Source organism: Aquarana catesbeiana, linkage group LG07, assembly GCF_042186555.1.
Source record: "Aquarana catesbeiana isolate 2022-GZ linkage group LG07, ASM4218655v1, whole genome shotgun sequence".
Taxonomy (NCBI): Eukaryota; Metazoa; Chordata; class Amphibia; order Anura; family Ranidae; genus Aquarana; species Aquarana catesbeiana.
The window spans coordinates 303,277,203-303,297,472 of NC_133330.1; the positions used below are offsets into that span (position 1 = coordinate 303,277,203).

Consider the following 20,270-nt stretch of genomic DNA (forward strand, 5'->3'; position numbering starts at 1 on the left):
CCAGAACACTGTTATTTTTAGGATGTGTTTTTTGTCATGGATTCTATGTATAGTAAATTGAACCTGTTCTGGTTTAGCCAGTAAAGTGTGACGATGTCTGAATTCATCACCGAATTCAAAAATGTGTTTTGCCGGATTTAGGAGTCTCTTTTAGTTCCCTCTGTTAGGGATATTTCATAGGATCTTTGGCAAGGATTTTTAGGACCAAAGAAAAAAACTTGTCAAAGTAGCACAACGTTTCTAATGTGTGCTTCTTTTTCAGTCTTTTTTATTATGGCTTGATAACCCAAAAACATTTTTACAACTTTAGTTTGTATTGAAAATGTGGTAAATAAAGAGTGTTTTTTAAGATCAGTTAGTCGCTCTTCCAAAGATAAAGAAAGCAACACATTGTTGAGCAAAATGGGATATATTGGTGAGAATGCCTTGTTTTTTTTGGCTCTGAGAATCTGGAAGACAAGTTAGTTGAAGACAATGTGTAAATGAAAACAGATGACGGAAGCTGGGATGAAGCTGTGACTCATGGATTATGCTGGATTCTTATATTACACAAGTACAAAAATGCCAAGTAGCATGTTTCTATGCAATTCCTACTGAATTTTAATGAAGTAGTCACATTTCCTACCTAAAACGTTTATTGGGTGTTCTTTGTTTGCCCTGTAAATCCAGGCAAAATATTATTGTACATTTGGATTCCTGAATGTAAATCAATCTCCTATACCTTGAAAGTTTTTTTCCTGTGGCTTCAGTAACCTGATTTCACCCCAAATTCTCTGCCCTGAAGGAATAAAATGAAATGAAATGTTTAAAATGTGCTAACTCCAAATTGAAAGTAGATGGAGCTAGTCCTCAGCTCCACGTAGCGGGTGAACCTCAATTGAAAACGGCAGGCAAATTGATCATGAACCCAAATGTTTTTTTTATTTGTGGGAATATTTATCCAACATATTGCAATTACAGTGTCGCCTTCTTCAGTGCTGCATAGAATTGATTCTGTACAAACCATGGACAAATTTGGCTGTCATTGCTGCTGAATTTCCAATGTTTTTAATCCTTAATCCTGGCAATTTAACTATTTAGAAAAATAGTTTTTTTCAGTCCAGATCATTGCACAACTATTTACACATTCTGATCAAGCAGTAACAGCACTTGAAAATATATACTTTGCAGCCAAATTGAGATAACACCTTTATATTTGTTACATGTTTCTTTTCATATAGCATAACTTTTAAGTTCTATGATTATAGCATAAACTTTCAATTTATAATGCCAGCATTGTAATAGCAATACAAACAATAGTTATTTTAAAATCTAATATAAACTTGCAAAATCTTATTTTATGTTGTCAGTTCAGCCTGTCAGCTGGCCATCTATTTCCACCTATTCCTGCAATCCCTGCATGCTTCTCCTCTGCTGTTTACTATCAAGGATTACATATCCCATGGTACCTTGTTGCCTGTAATCAGTGATTCCTGTACTACCTCTGCCTCCTGAAACTCCTCCTCTCAGCACCTCTGCAGTTCAGGCAGGCACTGTAAAGTGTGTGACACATCAGAGCCTACTTATAGGGCATAGTGAATAAGTATAACATAATTCAAGGAAGTAATAGTTTGTGGGAATATTCACAAGATACGTTTACAAACTACAAGATCATTCAGATTAATAGGAGTAGTCTAGAAATAATTGAAATGCAGTGTGGAAATGAATATATGATTTTAAATTTTGACCATGGACCAAAGTATTTGCCCAACAATTGCCTAAAAATACAAATATAATTCTACTTATGCTTTTTTTTTCAAAGCCATCTAATGTAAACTATTAGCAAGCTGCTAAACACCCACTGAAACCTGCTTCAGAGTATTTGTTGTGATGTTTGAGGAACTTTGAGAATTATTCATTTCACTTTAAAAGCAGCTAGAGAGGTCAGTGAAAGTTAAAGCTATGTTACTGTTGTTAAGAATTTGTAACTAGTTTAATGTTCATAGTATGAACAGGCCCTTTCTGCGCATGACAGTATTTCTATACAACAAATCAAAAAAGACAACCACTCAGCTTAATTTATAACTAGAAAATAGAAGGGTGCACATGGGTGGGGCCATTGACAGAGCTATAGAAAATTGCCCAGCATGTGAAGTCACACTGCAATGTAAAGGTATCTCTCCGGAGTGTGGTCCCTAGCTCTAAACTACCTAAGCTCCCAACCTGGACAGAGAAACAAAAGAAGGCCCCTGGGACTTTGTAGGCAGTGGTCAAACCAGACAAAAGAAGTAAGGAAATATAGTATATAGTAAAAGTACAAAATTTTATCAAATATAAAATCTGGAGGTGTTCATCAAGAACACAGTTTCAAGTTAAAATCAAAATCAGAAAATGGTAGAAAAAGTGTAGACAACACAGGACTGTTGTCTTCAACACACAGTTGATCTTGTGGTGGGAGGCCAAACCGCAGACAATTATATGGAAGATCCCAACATGTTTCGGAATATAATACATTTCTTCTTCAGGGGTTGATCAAAACAGACTGTATTTTACAATGGCTACCGTCTAACGAATTCAAGGACACAACATGGTCCGTTGGATATTCCCACAGTACCCCTTCTCATTTGTTATACCCCAAAAGGGCGATATATCCAGGTGGCAGGTAAGATAGTGTCTCTGGTCCAGGACAGGATAGCGTGAGATGAGGGAAGGAGAGACGGTAGTGCTGCCAGAAAGAAAAAAATGCTCACAAGGATTGCATGTGTGGAGACGGGCACACAGTGCTAGTCTGGGAATTCCCAGCTCCCCTGAATCAGGATACACCTCTCAGACTAGCACTATGTTGCCGTCTCCACACATGCGATCCTTGTGAGCGCCTTTTTCTTTGCGGCAGCACTACCATCTCTCCTCCCTTCATCCCACGTTGTGCCTGTCCTGGACCAGGGACACTATCATAACCTGCCACCTGGATATATCACTCTTTTGGGGTACAACAAATGTGATGGGGTACTGTGGAAATATCCAACGGACCATGTTGTGTCTTCAAATTCGTTAGAGGGTAACCATCGTAAAATACAGTCTGTTTTGATCATCCCCTGAAGAAGGAATTTATTATATTCCGAAACATGTTGGGATTTTCCACATAATTGTCTGCGGTTTAGCCTCCTACCACGAGATCAACCGTGTGTTCAAGACAACAGTCCTGTATTGTATACACTTTGTCTACCATTTTCTGATTTTGATTTTAACTTGAAACTGTGTTCTTGATGTTCACCTCCAGATATTATATTTAATAAAATGTTGTACTTTTACTATACTTCCCTACTTTTTTTGTTTGGTTTGACCACTGCGTACAAAGTCCCAGTGGCATTCTTTTGTTTCTCTTTCTCTATTCAGGGATGTGGCACTAGGTCCCCAGGGCTTTTTGTCAATCAGTTAGCTCGTTTTCTAAATAAGCTCCCAACCTGGAAGATACAGTATATAGGAATGAATAGGAATGAATACATTCAAAATGCCTTGGACGGAGCACCCTCCTGCTTATAGGTACAGCAACACACCAGAAGCCCAATTTAACATTTCAGGTTAAAAACAGAGGTTTATGTTACATATTTGCAAATAAATGTGAAGCCGCACTGTTACGCATAGATGTCTTAAAATGGCAGTGCAGCTTCAAATGTTTTTGCAAATGTAAAAGTGTGCTAGGGAATTTTTGTGTTGTTACCAAGTCTATACAAACATCCCTGATGAAGTAGACACTGTAATTGCCCTGAAATAGTGTGCCTGCATACTCCCACAAATAAAACATATGATCAAGATCTATTTAGATGCCCTTTATATTTGAGTTCACCCCTAAAATTGGAACAATGACTTTACCTACTTTGATTTTACCCTTCTAACGTAACTTACAATATTATATTAGTTTTCCATTATGTAAAGTGGGCCTCCTGGTCTTTTTAACAACCTAATGAACTTTTGCTTCACCTATTCTTCCTGCATTAACCAAATTCCTTTTTTTTATTTTTTTATTTTTATTTTTTTTTACAAACTTTTTATTAACCACTTCAATACCAGGCACTTAGACACCTTCCCACTCAGGCCAATTTTCAGCTTTCAGCGCTGTTGCAATTTGAATGACAATTGCGCGGTCATACAACACTGTACTCAAACAAATTTTTTATCATTTTGTTCCCACAAATAGAGCTTTCTTTTGGTGGTATTTGATCACTTCTGTGGTTTTTATTTTTTGCGCAACAAATATAAAAAGACCGAAAATTTTGAAAACAAAACAAGTTTTTCTTTTGTTTCTGTTAAAATTTTTTGTAAATAAGTACGTTTTCTTCTTCAATGACGGGCACTGATATGGCTGCACTGACGGGCACTGATATGGCGGCACTGATGGGCACCGATGAGGTGGCACTGATGAGGTGGCACTGACGGGCACTGATGATGGGCACTGATAGGCGGCACTGATGGGCACTTATAGGTGGCACTGATTGGCACTGATAGGTGGCACTGGTATGCGGCACTGATGGGCACTCATAGGTGGCACCGTTGGGCACTCATAGGCAGCACTGATGGGCACTCGTAGGTGGCATTGATTGGTACATATGGGAGGCACTGATGGGTACTTATGGGTGGCACTGATAGGTGGCACTGATGGGCACTGATAGGTGGGCACTGACAGGTGGCACCGATGGGCACTGACAGGTGGCACTGATGACACTGATTGGTGGCACTGAATAAACTGATTGGTGGCATTGCTGGGCAGACCTGAAACATAATGGTGCCAATCAGTGCCCATTTGTGGGCACTGATTGACACAGATTGGGCACATGTGGATGGCCATGGGGTACATACCTGACCATCCACATGTTGCCCCTTCCCTGGTGGTCCTAGTGGCAATCCGTGGTGGTCCAGTTTGGTGATCTGAGGGGGGGCTGCCCTGATAAACAATCAGCGCAGACCCCCCCCTGTCAGGAGAGCCGCCGATCGGCTCTCCTCTACTCACGTCTGTCAGACGCGAGTGAGGAAAAGCCAAACAACGGCTCTTCCTATTGACATCGTGATCAGCCGTGATTGGACACGGCTGATCACGTGCTAAAGAGCCTCCACCGGAGGCTCTTTACCAAGATCGGTGTAGCGGTGTGTCAGGCTAACACAACGCTCCACCGATTGCCGCGATGCGCGCCCCCGCGGGCGCATGGCGGCATGTTATCCTGCTGGTCGTCATATGACGCCCAGTCAAAATAACTGAACCACCTCCCGGCCGTCATTTGCTATGGACCGGGCGGGAAGTGGTTAAAGAGGTATTGTGCATTAACCAAATTCTAATCTATTTCTGAGTTACCACTTATTGTAGGTCACCTCACTAAAAAATCTGGCACTAGAGTAACTTGCACTGAACTTAAATACTTTCCATGGCATAGGCACCAATCACTTCACTTTGTCATCTTGAATAAGGACCTTGCCCTTGCTTACCTAGTCCATTGAAAGTAAATAGGAATGAGCTAAAAGAACATTTTAGCTGTAAAGCCGCATACACACAATCGGAAATTCCGCCAGCAAAAATCCGATGTGAGCTTTTGGTCGGAAATTCCGACCATGTGTTTGCTCCATCAGACTTTTGCTGGCGGAATTTCCGCCAGCAAAAGATTGAGAGCAGGTTCTCTGTTTTTCCGATGGAAAAAGTTCCTATCGGAAATTCCGATCGTCTGTAGCAATTCCGACGTGCAAAATTCCTATGCATGCTCAGAAACAATTAGACGCATGCTTGGAAGCATTGAACTTAATTTTCTCGGCTCGTCGTAGTGTTGTAGGCCACCGCGTTCTTGACGGTTGAAAGTTCCAAGAACTTTTGTGTGACCGTGTGTATGCAAGGCAAGCCTGAGCGGAATTCCGTCGGAAAAACCATCCAAGGTTTTTCTGACGGAAATTCCGATTGTGTGTACGCGGCATTAGTCTATAGCAGCTTTTTCAACCTTTTTACCTCAAAGGAATCTTTGCAATATTTTTTAGGTCTCAGGGAACCCCTCCTAAAAACAGTTATTCCCAGGGACAGTGGAAAGAATGCCTCTTACATCTGTAATCACAAGGCCATCCTTACCAACAGCTAAAAAGATCCTTGATGCCATGCTGCTGGCTCTGGCAAGTGGCATTGATCATGCAATTAGCTAGGTTCCATCAGATGGGAGGTCAGACAGTCACAGTTCATGGACCCCTAGCAAACTTTGGAGGAACCCTAGGGTTCTATGATTGAAAATGACTAGTTTAGAGGGAGTGAGGGAGCAATACTCACTAGCTGATGCTAGAAATGAAGAACACAAGGAAGTGTAGTTTCAACAGAGGACCTTCCAAAAGTTTAAAATTGTAGGCCTGATCTGAGCCATCATGAAAGGAAAATATTATAGAAACATTAAAGCATTGTTCTGAGATGCGTTTGCATGTATATCACTGGTACGTTAGTGAACAAAAATTTCAGGAAGTAGTTAGGGACGGAAGTAGGGGCTTAGCTGTTGACTTTTGACAAAAAGTCAACATTTGTATGAATAATGACAGCACAGTTTGGTCAGTTTAGGCAGGAGTGAGCAGGCATGTGATTGAAACAGGTAAATTAAGTGGATCATAAAAGTTCCATTATGTTTCTATGCTTGGGTAATGAAAAAGTTTACTTTACCTACCCTCCATTCATGTTCTCCCACTTTGCTTGCTTTTCAAGTGCTTCCTGCTTTCACATTTGGTGATCTAATAGCTATTATTGTACACACAGGAGTTCTTGTCTGTAATTCAAATTGCCATTTGCATCACCATATCTTGATTCTAACTTTTTAAAGCGCAGCTGACAGCATCCTTCAGAGTGGCAATGCATGTTGAGAATTCCTGGCGCCTTTATAGAACCTTTGCCCGACCTGAGTTGAGTTGCTAAACAAATGTATGAAGATGTTTTTTTAAAATATATTTTGTGAGGAATAAAGTAACCTATGAATCAGTGTTCTAGTGGTCGTTGGCCACAATACAGACACAGAGCTGAAGGCTTCAGTAAGTTCTGAGTAACAGATTGTACATTTTTAATTAGGGACTTGCTGAGAATCTGGGTTTGGACAAGGTTTAGATAAATGAAATCTGGTTTCTTTCTTTGTCTTAAAGCTTGCACATTGTTAAACATCGATCTGGATTGTGACAAAACGTTTATTTTGTCTGCTCTGTTTCCTGTGAAATAAAGCGGCTTCTGTTGGAAGAATAACTGGAATTTGTTTTTCAGGGTCCAGAAGGTTTGCCGGGAGAAGTCGGGCCACCTGGGGAACCTGGAGAAAAGGTACAGAGAAAGCCTCAAAAAAATGAAATTATTCTTATTAAAGTTATTGCTGTTTGTAATAACAACTATTTTGATTTCTCTTACTGGGGTATTGCTTAATACATGATGTAATGTTGGCTGACCCATTGGTAGGCTATTTGTCATATTCATTGAAGTGTCATTATTATTCAGTTCTGAAATGGAATTAGAAGAAGGCTTAAAGTGATTGTAAACTCTCATTTTTTTTTCTATAAAAATAACAAACATGTTATACTTACCTGTTCTGTTGCAGTGGATTTGCACAGAGCAGCCCAGATCCCTCTTCTGTGATCCTGCCCCTCGCTCCTGTTGATTGCCCCCACAGCAAGCAGCTTGCTATGGGGGCACCCGAGCAAAGCTGCAGCTCCATGTGTCCATTCAGACACGTGGCTGTGGTTCAGCCCCGCACCCTCTCTCTCCTGATTGGCTAACTGACTTTGATGGACATCAGCGGGAGCCAATGGTGCCGCTGCTGTGTCTCAGCCAATCAGGAGGGAGAGTCCTGGACGGCCAAGACACTTCTGGACATTGCTGGACAGAGATGGGGCTCCCGTAAGTATTGGGGGGGGGGCTGCTGCACACAGAAGGCTTTTTATCTTAATGCATTAAGATAAAAAAAAGTCTTACTTTACAACCACTTTAAGTTAAGGCTGCTATTGCTGTGGTTTTGGTTGATTGTTGGCAATCCTGCCGTTATCACCGCAAGATTATATCATGCCGCCACTAATACACCCCCCCACCCCCATGAAATCTCTATAATGTGAAACAAAGAACTGGGAAGGCCATCTACAAGGAAGTGACACCTTAGATGGAGCTTTATGGGAAGAGTGGAGGGATGGAAACATACACAGAGGAATTTCACCAAGAGGTTTAAAGGTAGATGTGCACCCAATCACATATAATTCACATATGCTTTAACACCCGGGTGCCCAACGCGTGGAACGAAGCCCAAGTATTGGAACTTCTGTGAGCCGTTTGGCCCCAGCAGTCTATAAAGGCTGTGGAAGCTCACTTTTGCAAAGCGATAAATATAGTGATCTCTACTAGCACCATTTAACTTGCCTCCAGTCTCTTGCTATCTGCAGCATGTCTCCAGTCTCCAGCCAAACCTGAAGCATGGCTTTGACCACCATTTTCTTTTTTCAGAGATATTTGAAAGACAGTGAGGAGGTAATATGTTGCCTCCTCACTGCCTGGTTTAATCCATTAAATGTTGTACTACTGCACTGCAACTGAAAGCATTTGCAGGACTGTTCAATTAAACTGGTCACGTTTGGTAGTGGTACTACTTCCTGCCGAATGTGATTGGGGGGGTGTACTTTTTTGCCATGACTGTGAAGCAAATCATCGCAGCTGCAGTCGGAGTGCACTGCTGTCCAGCTGCTTTTGCAGCTTAAGGGAAGGGGGCAGTAAAACCTGTTTTTACTGCCCCCCCCCCACCCACCAAATGCAGATGTAAGTCGCTTGAGTCCTCTTCAGTATTATATATATTGAATATTATGTGGGGTCCTTTGGTGATGTCAAAAGCCATAGCTTTAGCCATGGCATAGTTCCCCTGCAAAGAAGATAGTTAATACTACTTCTGCCACCCACACCACCTCTGCTTTATTGAGAGAAACTACCGAAGAAACTAAAGCCCCATACACACGATAGGACTTTGTACAAACTTTCCCTTGGATTTTTGTACAAAGAGCGTTGGCTAGAAGTTTGTCTTGCATACAGACGACAGGACTTTTCCAGCCAACTTTCACCAAATCACGTGGTTTTTCAGCTCTTTACCACCACCCTTTGGTCAACTTCTGTATTGTTGTCTGATATTGTGTCAATCTCGCCACTTTTATTGGTGAGATTGACACCTTGTGAGCCGGGTTCACACTGGTGCGGGGATCCGACTTGGATCCCCGCCAATGCCAGGCACTGTGTTTGGTATGAATCTTGAGGGGGAACTTCACGCCAAATTTTAAATAAAAAAACGGCATGGGTTCCCCTCCAGGGGCATACCAGGCCCTTAGGTCTAGTATGGATTTTAAGGCGAACCCCCTACGCCGAAAAAAACAGCGTGGGGGTCCTCCCCAAATCCATACCAGACCCCTATCCGAGCACGCAACCCGGCCGGTCAGGAAAGGGGGTGGGGACGAAATGCCCCCAGAGGGGAATTCCCCCTCGTGCTCGCTGCAGTAGAAAAATGTGTTTTTCCTATTGCAGCCAGCGCGAGATGTACAGTACCCTGTCGCCGAGAACCAGCGCGATGGGTTCACGCTGGAAACATTCTCGCGGCCGCGTACTGTAGTTTGTGCAAAAGTCCGATGCTTTTGTGTACACACGATCGGACTTTGCTCCATCGGACTTTTGTTGCCGGAAAGTTTGTCCGTTCGCACAGCCAACAAAAGTCCGATGGAAACAGAAAAAGTTTGTCCGATGGAGTGTACACACGGTCGGATGTTGCTCCAAAACAGCTCATTTGCATGTTTGTTGTCAAAAAGTCGGATCGTGTGTACGGGCCTTAAGAATATTTAGAATCTGACACTTCTAGAAGTGTTGCTTTCCTTATCCCCTGCTACTCTTAATGATTTGATCCACCGGCTCTTATCTCACTACTGGGTCTTGTAGTTATGTCAAGCCTGGTGGGAGGAACCATACAATGCTGGGGGGGGTAATAGGAATCTGACACAACTGAAAAAACAATGTAGCCCTTTCCTTCCCTAATGAAGGGAGTATGGCATGTCCCCCAAAACAATCTAGCTTGTTGTTGGGCATAATGGAATAAATACTTTTGCTTGCAGTGAGTCTAACAGGAGCCATTGTATTTCTTCAGCCAAAGACTTTCTTTACAAGCCCTATTTAGGAACAATCCCAGATCCTGCACCTCCCATGTAAACCCTTCCTAGCACTAAAAACTTGACAGAGATTCTAACCCTTACCCATGCTATTAAAAAAAAACATTTTGGCTATAGATACACAGGAAACCTTGACTGATAGCAAAACTCTGGGCATGTAGGTAAAACATAGACACCATTGATTGTTATTTTTTTTTTGCATGCTAAATCTGCACAATCATTCTCTGAGTTCAGATATTTATCAAACACATCTGTATGAAGTTGTGCGGCTGAAGGCAATAATAATTTGGAACCCTGTGCTATTAATGATGTTCAACTGCAAGAAAACTTTGAAGGGACTTTTCATGATTTACTGCAGCTTCTGCTGTGTGTATTCAGGCTGAGCTTCATCTGCAATAATGCAACATAGTTTGAAAATGTTTGTAATGAAATTCCTGGTACTGTTACAAAACCTGTTATATGTTTAGACCATAAATTGTTGTCAACGCAGTTATGTAACGTATAGAAAAAGTGTATGATTTATTATGATTTCACATGTGCACTTGGGTTTATGATGCTATGGGCAAAATGGATTCATTATTTGAGGAGATAAACACTAACCACTTTATATTTCCATGGACCACATACTGGGGATGGACAAAATAACAGAAACATGCAACCATATATTAATATTGAGGACCTAAAATATAGTGTGTAAACCTGATTACTAAAACATAAAGCTAAAACATTTTTTACTTGAATGCATTCCCTGCAGGGGCGTATCATGAAATCAGTGGTTCCATATGCAAGTTCAAAAGTGGGCCCCCCTAGGCACCGAGTCAGTAAAAAATGCAACATGGCAAAAAGTGGCGCTAGATATTGGGTATGGCTTAAAGGGGTGTGGTTAAATAGAGTGCTTAACAAATCTTAAATGCAATTAAGAAGCAGTTCATCGCTGGCTGTGAATTCACAGATTTCCATTTTATTTTATTTTTTCTTTATTTGGAATACCCAGACAGGCTCTTAGCAAGGTGCATTAAGATAAATGAATGAGGAACTGTTCACTTAATCACCAATACGGAGTCTCTTCTTTGTATAGGATGGGATGGTATGTGCAGGAGAGGGGTACAGAGGGTATGGTGGTGGGTTCTTTTTGCAGGAGAGGGGTATGGAGTGTGTGTCGGTGAGTGGTATGTGCAGGAGAGGGGTGCAGATAGGTAGATCAGAGCGGACCCCCGGCTTACACTTACCCCATGGAGGTGGTGAATAGTCAGGCAGCTGTAGGTGACAACCAGCAGGAGAACTGAATGTAGTTTCCCGGAACTCAGAGGCTCATACATGCGGATTCCGCTCTCCTCCGGTCCTCATGGAGCTCCAGCCAGCACCAGGCTGATGATTGATGAGAGGCTGAGTCCTGGGGAATCTAATGTGCATCCTCCTGTGGTGTCAGGTCAGTGTATCTTCACCTGTTCCCGCTCCGCCCTCTGCTCTGATTGAAGTGTAGCAGAAGTGAGCCAGAGAACAGCCCCGACATCCCTTTAGATGGGACTCTTTCTGGGGGCCGCTAATTAGCGCTGAAGGGGTGAAGGAGTCAGAGAGTGACATGCGCGGCTTTGGCTCATCCATGGGTGCCCTGTGCGTCAGAGCACAGTGGGCCCCCCCTTGGGGCCCATGCACCGCACACATTCCCCCATGGATGATGCTCCACTGATTCCCTGCATTAAGGTAAAAAAGGTTTTGCCACTTGCTGTCCCCCTCCCCCCCACCACCACTAAACATTTACCTGAGTCCTGTATCGATCCAGTGCTGTGCCAGGCTGCAGTTCTCTCTTCTCTTTCTCTTCTCACAGGATTTTCATGCAGCAGTGGGAGCCATTGGCTCCTGCTGCTGTCTGTCAAATCCTGTGAGCAGAGAGTGGGGGGGGGGGGTGGCAAGCAACACTGTGGGGGTTATTTACTAAAGGCAAATCCACTTTGCACTACAAGTGCACTTAAAAGTGCAGTCGCTGTAAATCTGAGGGGGACATGCAAGGAAAATAAAAAACAGCATTTTAGCTTGCACATGATTGGATGATAAAATCAGCAGAGCTTCCCCTCATTTCAGATCTTTCCCTCCGATCTACAGCGACTGCACTTCCAAGTGCACTTTCAGTGCACTTTCAAGTGCACTTGCAGTGCACTTGTAGTGCAAAGAGGATTTGCCTTTAGTAAATCAACCCCTGTGTGTCCATAGAAGCACACAACCCGTCTTGAGAGTGAGCCCACACATCTGCCCCATAGTAAGCAGCTTGCTATGGAGGCAGACACTGAAGAAGAGGAGCCAGGATCGTTGGCAGGGGACCTCAGAATAGGGGGTTTGTGGCCTCTCTCTGCAATATCATTGCACAGAGCAGGTAAGTATAACATTATTTAAAGTGGTTCTAAAGCCTAAACATTTTTTACCTTAATGCATTCCTTCCTAGATAGATACAGACAGACAGATAGATAGATAGACCTGGTGAAGGTGAGGATATACTGTAAACCATGGCTGTAGCAGGACACAGTGCTGGGATCCTTTGTGATATACAGGAGATGATGTGTAATGATGAAATGCTCCAGCACATTGTCGAGTGAATGGCTGAAGGTTGATTCCTGGGCACAGAAGAAGCAGGGCACCCTTCCCCTCCCTCCGCCTTCAGTCCGATCACAGGATCACAGTACAAGGTGCTGCTGTATAGTGGACAGACACTGACAGGGTATCAAACTCACTGCTTCTTCATTCACGATCACGGAGCCGATTTCCCACTGGCACAGAAACCAGAAGTGACGTCACTGCCTGGGGAAAGCACCGCCCATGTCCTCCGGCGGTGCCAATCCACAGAAGCACATCAAGGAGATTGGCACATGAGGCAGTGTAGAGGCGCTGTGCATTGCGCCACAAAGCCTCACAAAACCCTGCAAAAAAGCACCTCGCCTGCAATCAAGTGATTGCATTGACCTCATGCTTCCCATAGTGCACAGTGTCCGGCGCCCGAACATAGTGCATTTAAAGGACTTTTTCTTTATTTTATTTTTTTTTTAAGGGGCATTGTTTTCTTTTTTGTGACTAGCTGTGGGGGGGCGGCACCCCTGCGCCACCTATGGACGGCCGCCACTGGGTGCTACATACATGAACATGTTAACTTACACACCTTTTGTATAGCTGGTAATGTACTTTCAAACTAATGTAACTAACCATCACTCTTTGCCCCCTTTTTTAACCAACCATTACTCTTTGCCCCTATTTATGCATTCTTTATTTTAAGAAAGAATCAGGAAATAATACAATGTACAGCAAGTATAAAGTCAATAAGCAATTGTAGTATAAGTTACACTTGAAGCAGATAACTAAAACACAGCAAGATGTAGATGAATAGACCGCTGAAGTGTAACCGCGGTATCACCTGATGCTAGATTTTTAAGTAATTAGGAAGAAGAAACTAAGTGAAGGGGTCTACAGCAGTGGTCATCAACCCTGTCCTCAGGACCCACTAACAGGTCAGGTTTTATGTATTACCTTGGGGAGATGCAGACTAGAATACTGCAATCACTGAGCAGCAAATGATATCACCTGTGATGTATTTCAGTTATCTTGCAAACCTGGCCTGTTAGTGGACCCTGAGGACAGGGTTGATGACCACTGGTCTACAGTACTACTATAAAAGGACGGGGAGGAGTAAGCAGCTTGGGCATGAATAGGGAAGAATGGTAGTGGCCTCATTGGCAGGCCTGGTTGGAGAGGGATGGGGGCTGGCCAATCTAGGTAAGTCAGGGGGGAGAGACTGGGTGTAGAAAAGGAGTAACATGCCAGATATGGTCGCCCAGTGGTGAAACAATATGGGGGACAGGGAATGCAGGAGGGAGAGAGAGGTTAAGTTTGGGCTTAAGGAGGCAAAGAAAAGACTGTAATGCCGCGTACACACGGCCGGACTTCCCGACAGAAAAGTCAGATGGGAGCTTTCGGTCGGACATTCCGACCGTGTATATGCTCCATCGGACTTTTTCTGTCGGCATTTCCAACGGACTCAGATATAGAACATGTTCTAAATCTCTCCGTCGGAAATGCTGACAGACTTTAGCCCATTGGCAAGTCCGGCCGTGTGTACGCGGCATAAGAAGTGTAAAGGAGATAAAGATTAGAAAGTGGATGGGCGAGTCGATTTGGTGCTGCTTTGTGTAGAAGGCACTTGGGCAGGATTAGACAAAAGTGGACTGGAAGTAAGCTATTTGTATTCCTCAGTAAAGGGAAATCTATCCAGTAGAAACATGTGGTTCATAGTTCCCCCTTTTCCCCTGTAAATGAATTTTAGGCTTTTTTTTCCACATCTGAGCCGAGGAGCACATGCATGGCTTGAGTAAAAGACAGATTAGGTCCTCTTTATCCTATCTCATTTAACTGGCATAAGATTTCTTTGTACTTAGTATTACATAACCACAAGTTTATTAAACCATTGAAGCCGTCAGAAAATCACCCCATTAACTTACTGTCATTAAAATGTAATTTCTCCCTATGAAATTCCTCTCTTTTTTTCTGTAAAATAATACATGTGTACTGTGACCGTACAAGACTGAGCTCTTGTTCTACTTTATAGGGGGGACGTGGGAATCCTGGACCTGAAGGACCTTCTGGTGAAAAGGGATCAATTGTAAGTATAAAGTATTAAATACAACTTACAGCTGAACAGTTGGAATAGCTATGTGAGCTGTTTATCCTGAGGAAGGATTTTCAGATCTGTTTAGTCACTTTTGTGATCCAGTTTTTCCTGCCAGACAGCATAGGCCGCTCTGGCTGAATGGACAAGGAAGGAGCAGCAGCGCATTGATGAGTTCACTCTCCTCTGACAGATCCTGGGATTTTACAGACATTATTTCTAGATAGGATGCTACGCTTTATTCTCTTTTTTTTGTAGATGTACAGCAGCCATTTTGTTTATTTAAAGGGGTTGTAAACCTTCCTTTTTATTTTTTATAAAAATAACAAACATGCCTATACTTACCTGCTCTGTGCAGTCATTTTGCACAGAGCAGCCCCAATCCTCTTCTTCTGGGGTGCTCCGCCAGCGCTCCAGGCCCCTCCTCTTTATAGGATGCCCCCACGGAACGCCACTTTCCCTGGGGGCACCCATGTGGGCTCGCACCCGAGTCCCACTGCTGCGCCCATTGACACAGACAGCGGGACTCAGCCCCCACCCCCCCCTACTCCCGCGTCACTGGATTTGATTGACAGCAGCGGGAGCCAATGGTTCCTGCTGCTATCAATCTGTCCAATGAGGAAAGAGACAGCAGCTGGAGCCACTGCGCTCGTGCACATCGCTGGATCAGATCAGGCTCTGGTAAGAAGTGAGGGGGGGGCGAGGCGAGGTCTGGGGGGAGCTGCAGCATAGAAGGATTTTCACCTTAATGCATAGAATGCATTAAGATGAAAAACCTTAAGGCTTTGCAACCACTTTAAAGTGGACCCCCACTCTCTTTACCCACTTTCCCTTTCTTTCACGCAATCACAGAAAAATGTTTTTTTTTTTTTTAAATACCTTTTTAGATTGGGTTAATCACTTAAGTGAGAATAATGTACCCTCCCAATCCTCTGGAATACCCAAGTCACGGATCCCAGGAGGCTTCAGGGCAATCTACTGAAAATGTGCATATTCTGCGGTGCATAATCAGAGGGCCAGCTGTATGTTCATGGTTCTAGCAGCCAGCAGGCAATGACATCAGAGAGGAAGAGGGCAGCGCAGAACCTGTTCCTCTTTAAATGTTCCACTTTAATATAAATGTGCCTTTTAATTGTTAATGTGGCCAGACTATGAACATTTGAATATTTACACTTATGTTGCAGGTCCCCACCTCCCTTGTTAAAAAAAAAAAAAGCTTTCAGTAAAGCACAAAAATGTAATTCAAAGAGAAAAGTAAACAATACTTTACCTTTCAGCAAGCTCATTTAGCTGATCCTGCTGGATCCTAGGAAAGCTGATAATCCCCAATTCCATTAACCACTTAAGCCCCGGACCATTTGGCTGCCCAAAGACCAGAGCACTTTTTGCGATTCGGCACTGCGTCACTTTAACTGACAATTGTGCGGTCGTGCGACGTGGCTCCCAAACAAAATTGACGTCCTTTTTTCCCTACAAATAGAGCTTTCTTTTGGTGGTATTTGATCACCTCTGCAGTTTTTATTTTTTGCACTGTCAATTTTGAAAAAAACGCATTATTTTTTACTTTTTACTATAATAAATATCCCCCAAAAATATATAAAAAAACATTTTTTTCCTCAGTTTAGGCCGATACATATTCTTCTACATATTTTTGGTAAAAAAAATCCCAATAAGCGTTTATTGATTGGTTTGTGCAAAAGTTATAGCGTCTACAAAATCGGGGATCGTTTTATGGCATCTTTATTAATATTTTTTTTTTATACTAGTAATGGCGGCAATCAGTGATTTTTATTGTGACTGTGACATTATGGCGGACACATCGGACACTTTTGGCGCTATTTTGGACCATTCACATTTTTTACAGCGATCAGTGCAATTAAAAATGCATTGATTACTGTGTAAATGTGACGGGTAGTGAAGGGGTTAACCACTAGGGGGCAGTGAAGGGGTTAAGTGTGTCCTAGGGAGTGATTTTAACTGTGGGGGGGGTGGCTATGTGTAACAGGACACTGATCACCGCTCCCGATTACAGGGAGTGGTGATCAGTGTCCTGTCACTAGGCAGAACGGGGAAATGCTTCTTTACATAAGCATTTCTCCGTTTTTCCTCTCCGTGAGACGATCGCGGGTATCCCCATGGAGATCGGTCCACGGGACCCGCGATCACACTCACGGAGGTCGCAGCGCGCGCACCCGCAAACCGCTTCTTAAAGGGCAACGTACATGTACGTTAATCTGCCTGTACGTGCCCTTCTGCCGACGTATATCGGCGTGAGCCGGTCGGTAAGCGGTTAAATGGCATTTCTGCACAGTAGAGGAGTTGCTCATCTTTAACAAGTTTTAAATGAGCTTTAAAACAAGCCCTCCTTCACCTCTGTAGCGGCAGGCACCATGGAGAAATTCATCCTCAAATTTCAAAGCAGAAGCAAATTCAAGTTGACTACCTTAGCAGCTAATGTCACCGTGTTCCTGCTCCCAAAGCAGCTACTCTGTATTTATATCAGAAATAAGAAGGCTGCTGAGTCACTGCTGGGAAGGGGAGCAGGGGGAAGTTTAGCTGCTGAGACTTGTTGTAGAGGGCAGAGAAATAATTATCTACAGTAAAACCTTGGATTGCGAGCATAATTCATCCTGATAACATGCTTGTAATCCAAAGCACTCGTATATCAAAGTGAATTTACCCATAAGAAATAGTGTAAACTCAGATGATTCCTTACACAACTATTCATAAGTCATTCAGTCTATATAGGACATATAAAAAGATAATAGCAATATGATTGTGTAACCATAAAATGTCCATCCACAAATGGAAGCCTCTACAAGGGGATTAGAAGCAAAATCCAGCAGGAGCTACAGAGTATAAAAGAGAAGAGAGGCGCCTCTAAGTGTAGCAATATGGTTACATTTAATGAAGGTACAACATTTAGCAACTCACATGGTTGATGATTAAAACAGACACATGTAAGTATGCAGGCATCCAAGGTAAAGCTGCCCACATAGCTCATCCTCCGCACCGCCGGCTCTCACCAATGTCAGTCTGCAATCGTGTCTGGGAAAAAAGAGCGATCTGAGAGTGAGGCTTGAAGCGCTCGTGGAGCGCAGCGTGGAAGGGATGACATCAATGGCGTTGAAAAGGATGGTATATGTGGACAACTTTACCCCGGATGCCTGCATACTTAGATGTGCCTGTCTTAATCATCAACCATGTGAGTTATTTGCAAAATTTTGCACCTTTATTAAATGTAACCAGATATTGCTACACTTAGAGGTGCCTCTCTTCTTTTTTATAGTCAGTTGTGACGTGACACTAGTTGTATATCAAGACATCGCTTATCAAATTTAATATTTAAAATATAAATTTTGCTTGTCTTGCAAAACAATCGCAGACCAAGTTACTCTCAATCAGAGGTTTTACTGTACTTCCATGGTGTCACTGCCATGTTGTCTGGATAAATACGATGACATTCCATCACTGGTGAATGACAGAGGGAGAGACACAATGGAAGTAGGTATTTCTGTGCCCTTTATAATAATCCTGTTGTTGGCAAGGTCTTACCAGTGACCGGATCGCTTGTTTCACTTTGACCTTAGACAAGCCTGGTATGATATCTACGTTATCTTTTCATGGGGTTGTTTTTAAACTCTGGGTATACAGAAACTTGTTAACATCCAAAAAATTTGAGCTCAAGTTAAGGACAATATGTGAAAAAAAAAAAAGCTAAAATTCAGGCAATACACTCCATTTAGCTGAGGGTAGCAGTCTGACCGTGTCCTGAGCTCAGTACCATATTAATGTTTCTCTGTGTAGCAGAAGGAAGACATTTCCTCTGGCAAAACACACTCATTGTGAAACTGGTACCAGAAACTTATGTAATGATTGTTTTGTGGTTTCAATGGAACTTGCAGATTTTCCGACTTTTCTGCTGAGCTATTCAAGAGCAAAATTATTTTCCATCATTATAACTTATGCTTTAAGCAGTTGCATTGACCACCAGGGTAACATTACAAGACTTATTGCATGGAAATGTAATTTAACATCTTTTCAAGTTGCCGCAGGATATATACAGCTAGAGGAATGTGGAAAAACAGCGGAATTTAGGCTGCTGGAACTAAGTATCTGTGATTTCCCAGAGTCCCTATAGACATCACCTACATGTGGTCTGCCACAACTATGTACACTCTGCCCCAGCTACTACAGTTCATGTTTTTCTTTAAGTCAAAGTGTCATTTGTACTGTCAGCACCCAAACACATCCTGTCTGCAGGCCCTCTGACATCCAAATACAACCTGCCTTCCTGCACCCATATAACAGGCCTACAACCAAGCAACTTGTTTGGCTTTACCCAAGTAGTGCCCACCTTCCTGCACCTCATTTATAGGGACCGTCACTCTTTTGGAACTACACTATATTACCAAAAGTATTGGGATGCCTGCCTTTGCACACACATGAACTTTAATGGCATCCCAGTCTTAGTCCATAGGGTTCAATATTGAGTTGCCCCACCCTTTGCAGCTATAACAGCTTCAACTCTTCTGGGAAGGCTGTCCACAAGGTTTAGGAGTGAGTCTATGGGAATGTTTGACCATTCTTCCATAAGCGTATTTGTGAGGTCAAGCACTGATATTTGGCAAGAAGGCCTGGCTCACAGTCTCCACTCTAATTCACCCCAAAGGTGTTCTATCGGGTTGAGGACTCTGTACAGGCCAGTCAAGTTCCTCCACCCCAAACGTGCTCATCCATGTCTTTATGGATCTTGCTTTGTGCTCTGGTCCAAATCATATGGTGGAGGAGGGATTATGGTGTAGGTTTGTTTTTCAGGGGTTGGACTTGGCCCCTTAGTTCCAGTGAAGGGAACTCTTAAGGCGTCAGCATACCAAGACATTTTGGACATTTTCATGCTCCCAACCTTGTGGAAACAGTATATATACTGTATAGTATAATAATATACTGTTTAAAGTGTTTCTAAACCTTCAGAGAAATAAGTAATATATTGCAGTTTACCAGTCCTTAGATGTGGTGACTGGGTTAGTTTTGTTTTGAAAACTAAAAACATTTTCAGCAAATACAGCAAATATGTGTATCCTAGTCACATCCTATGAAATCAAAAGAAAGCAATTACATTCATATCTTTCTTGTGTAAATTACTAGTCCCATCAGTCCCCTGCCTAATAGAGATGAAGTCCAGTCTGTATGACAATCATGGTATCCCTTCATAGATACAGTGGAGGAATGAGCGTAGCATTTCAGAGATGGGAAGCGTGTTATTTACAGAATTTGCAGGTGAAAATAAAGGAAAAGAAGCTTGAAAAGGGAATCATAAAGTAGTTGCACAATTCAAGGACTGGTAACCTTCAATATATACACTTTTTGTTTTTGAGTTTAGAAACACTTGGCCTTGCCAACTTCCCAACTGGAGCAAATTGGACCATGCTTTATTGGGCTTTTTTTTTTTGCCTTCTTCTGGATCAACTGTAGG

At 42.8% G+C, this 20,270-nt stretch overlaps 1 protein-coding gene across 1 annotated transcript in view; it reads left to right on the forward strand.

Annotated features, from left to right (window-relative positions):
* The window catches only part of COL24A1 (collagen type XXIV alpha 1 chain), a 418,688-nt gene that overhangs the window by 274,162 nt on the left and 124,256 nt on the right, over nt 1–20,270 (forward strand). The window contains exons 25-26 of the mRNA XM_073593602.1: nt 7,238–7,291; nt 14,735–14,788. Of these exons, the coding sequence (XP_073449703.1) occupies nt 7,238–7,291; nt 14,735–14,788 (108 nt within the window). The remainder of the gene's footprint in view (nt 1–7,237; nt 7,292–14,734; nt 14,789–20,270) is intronic.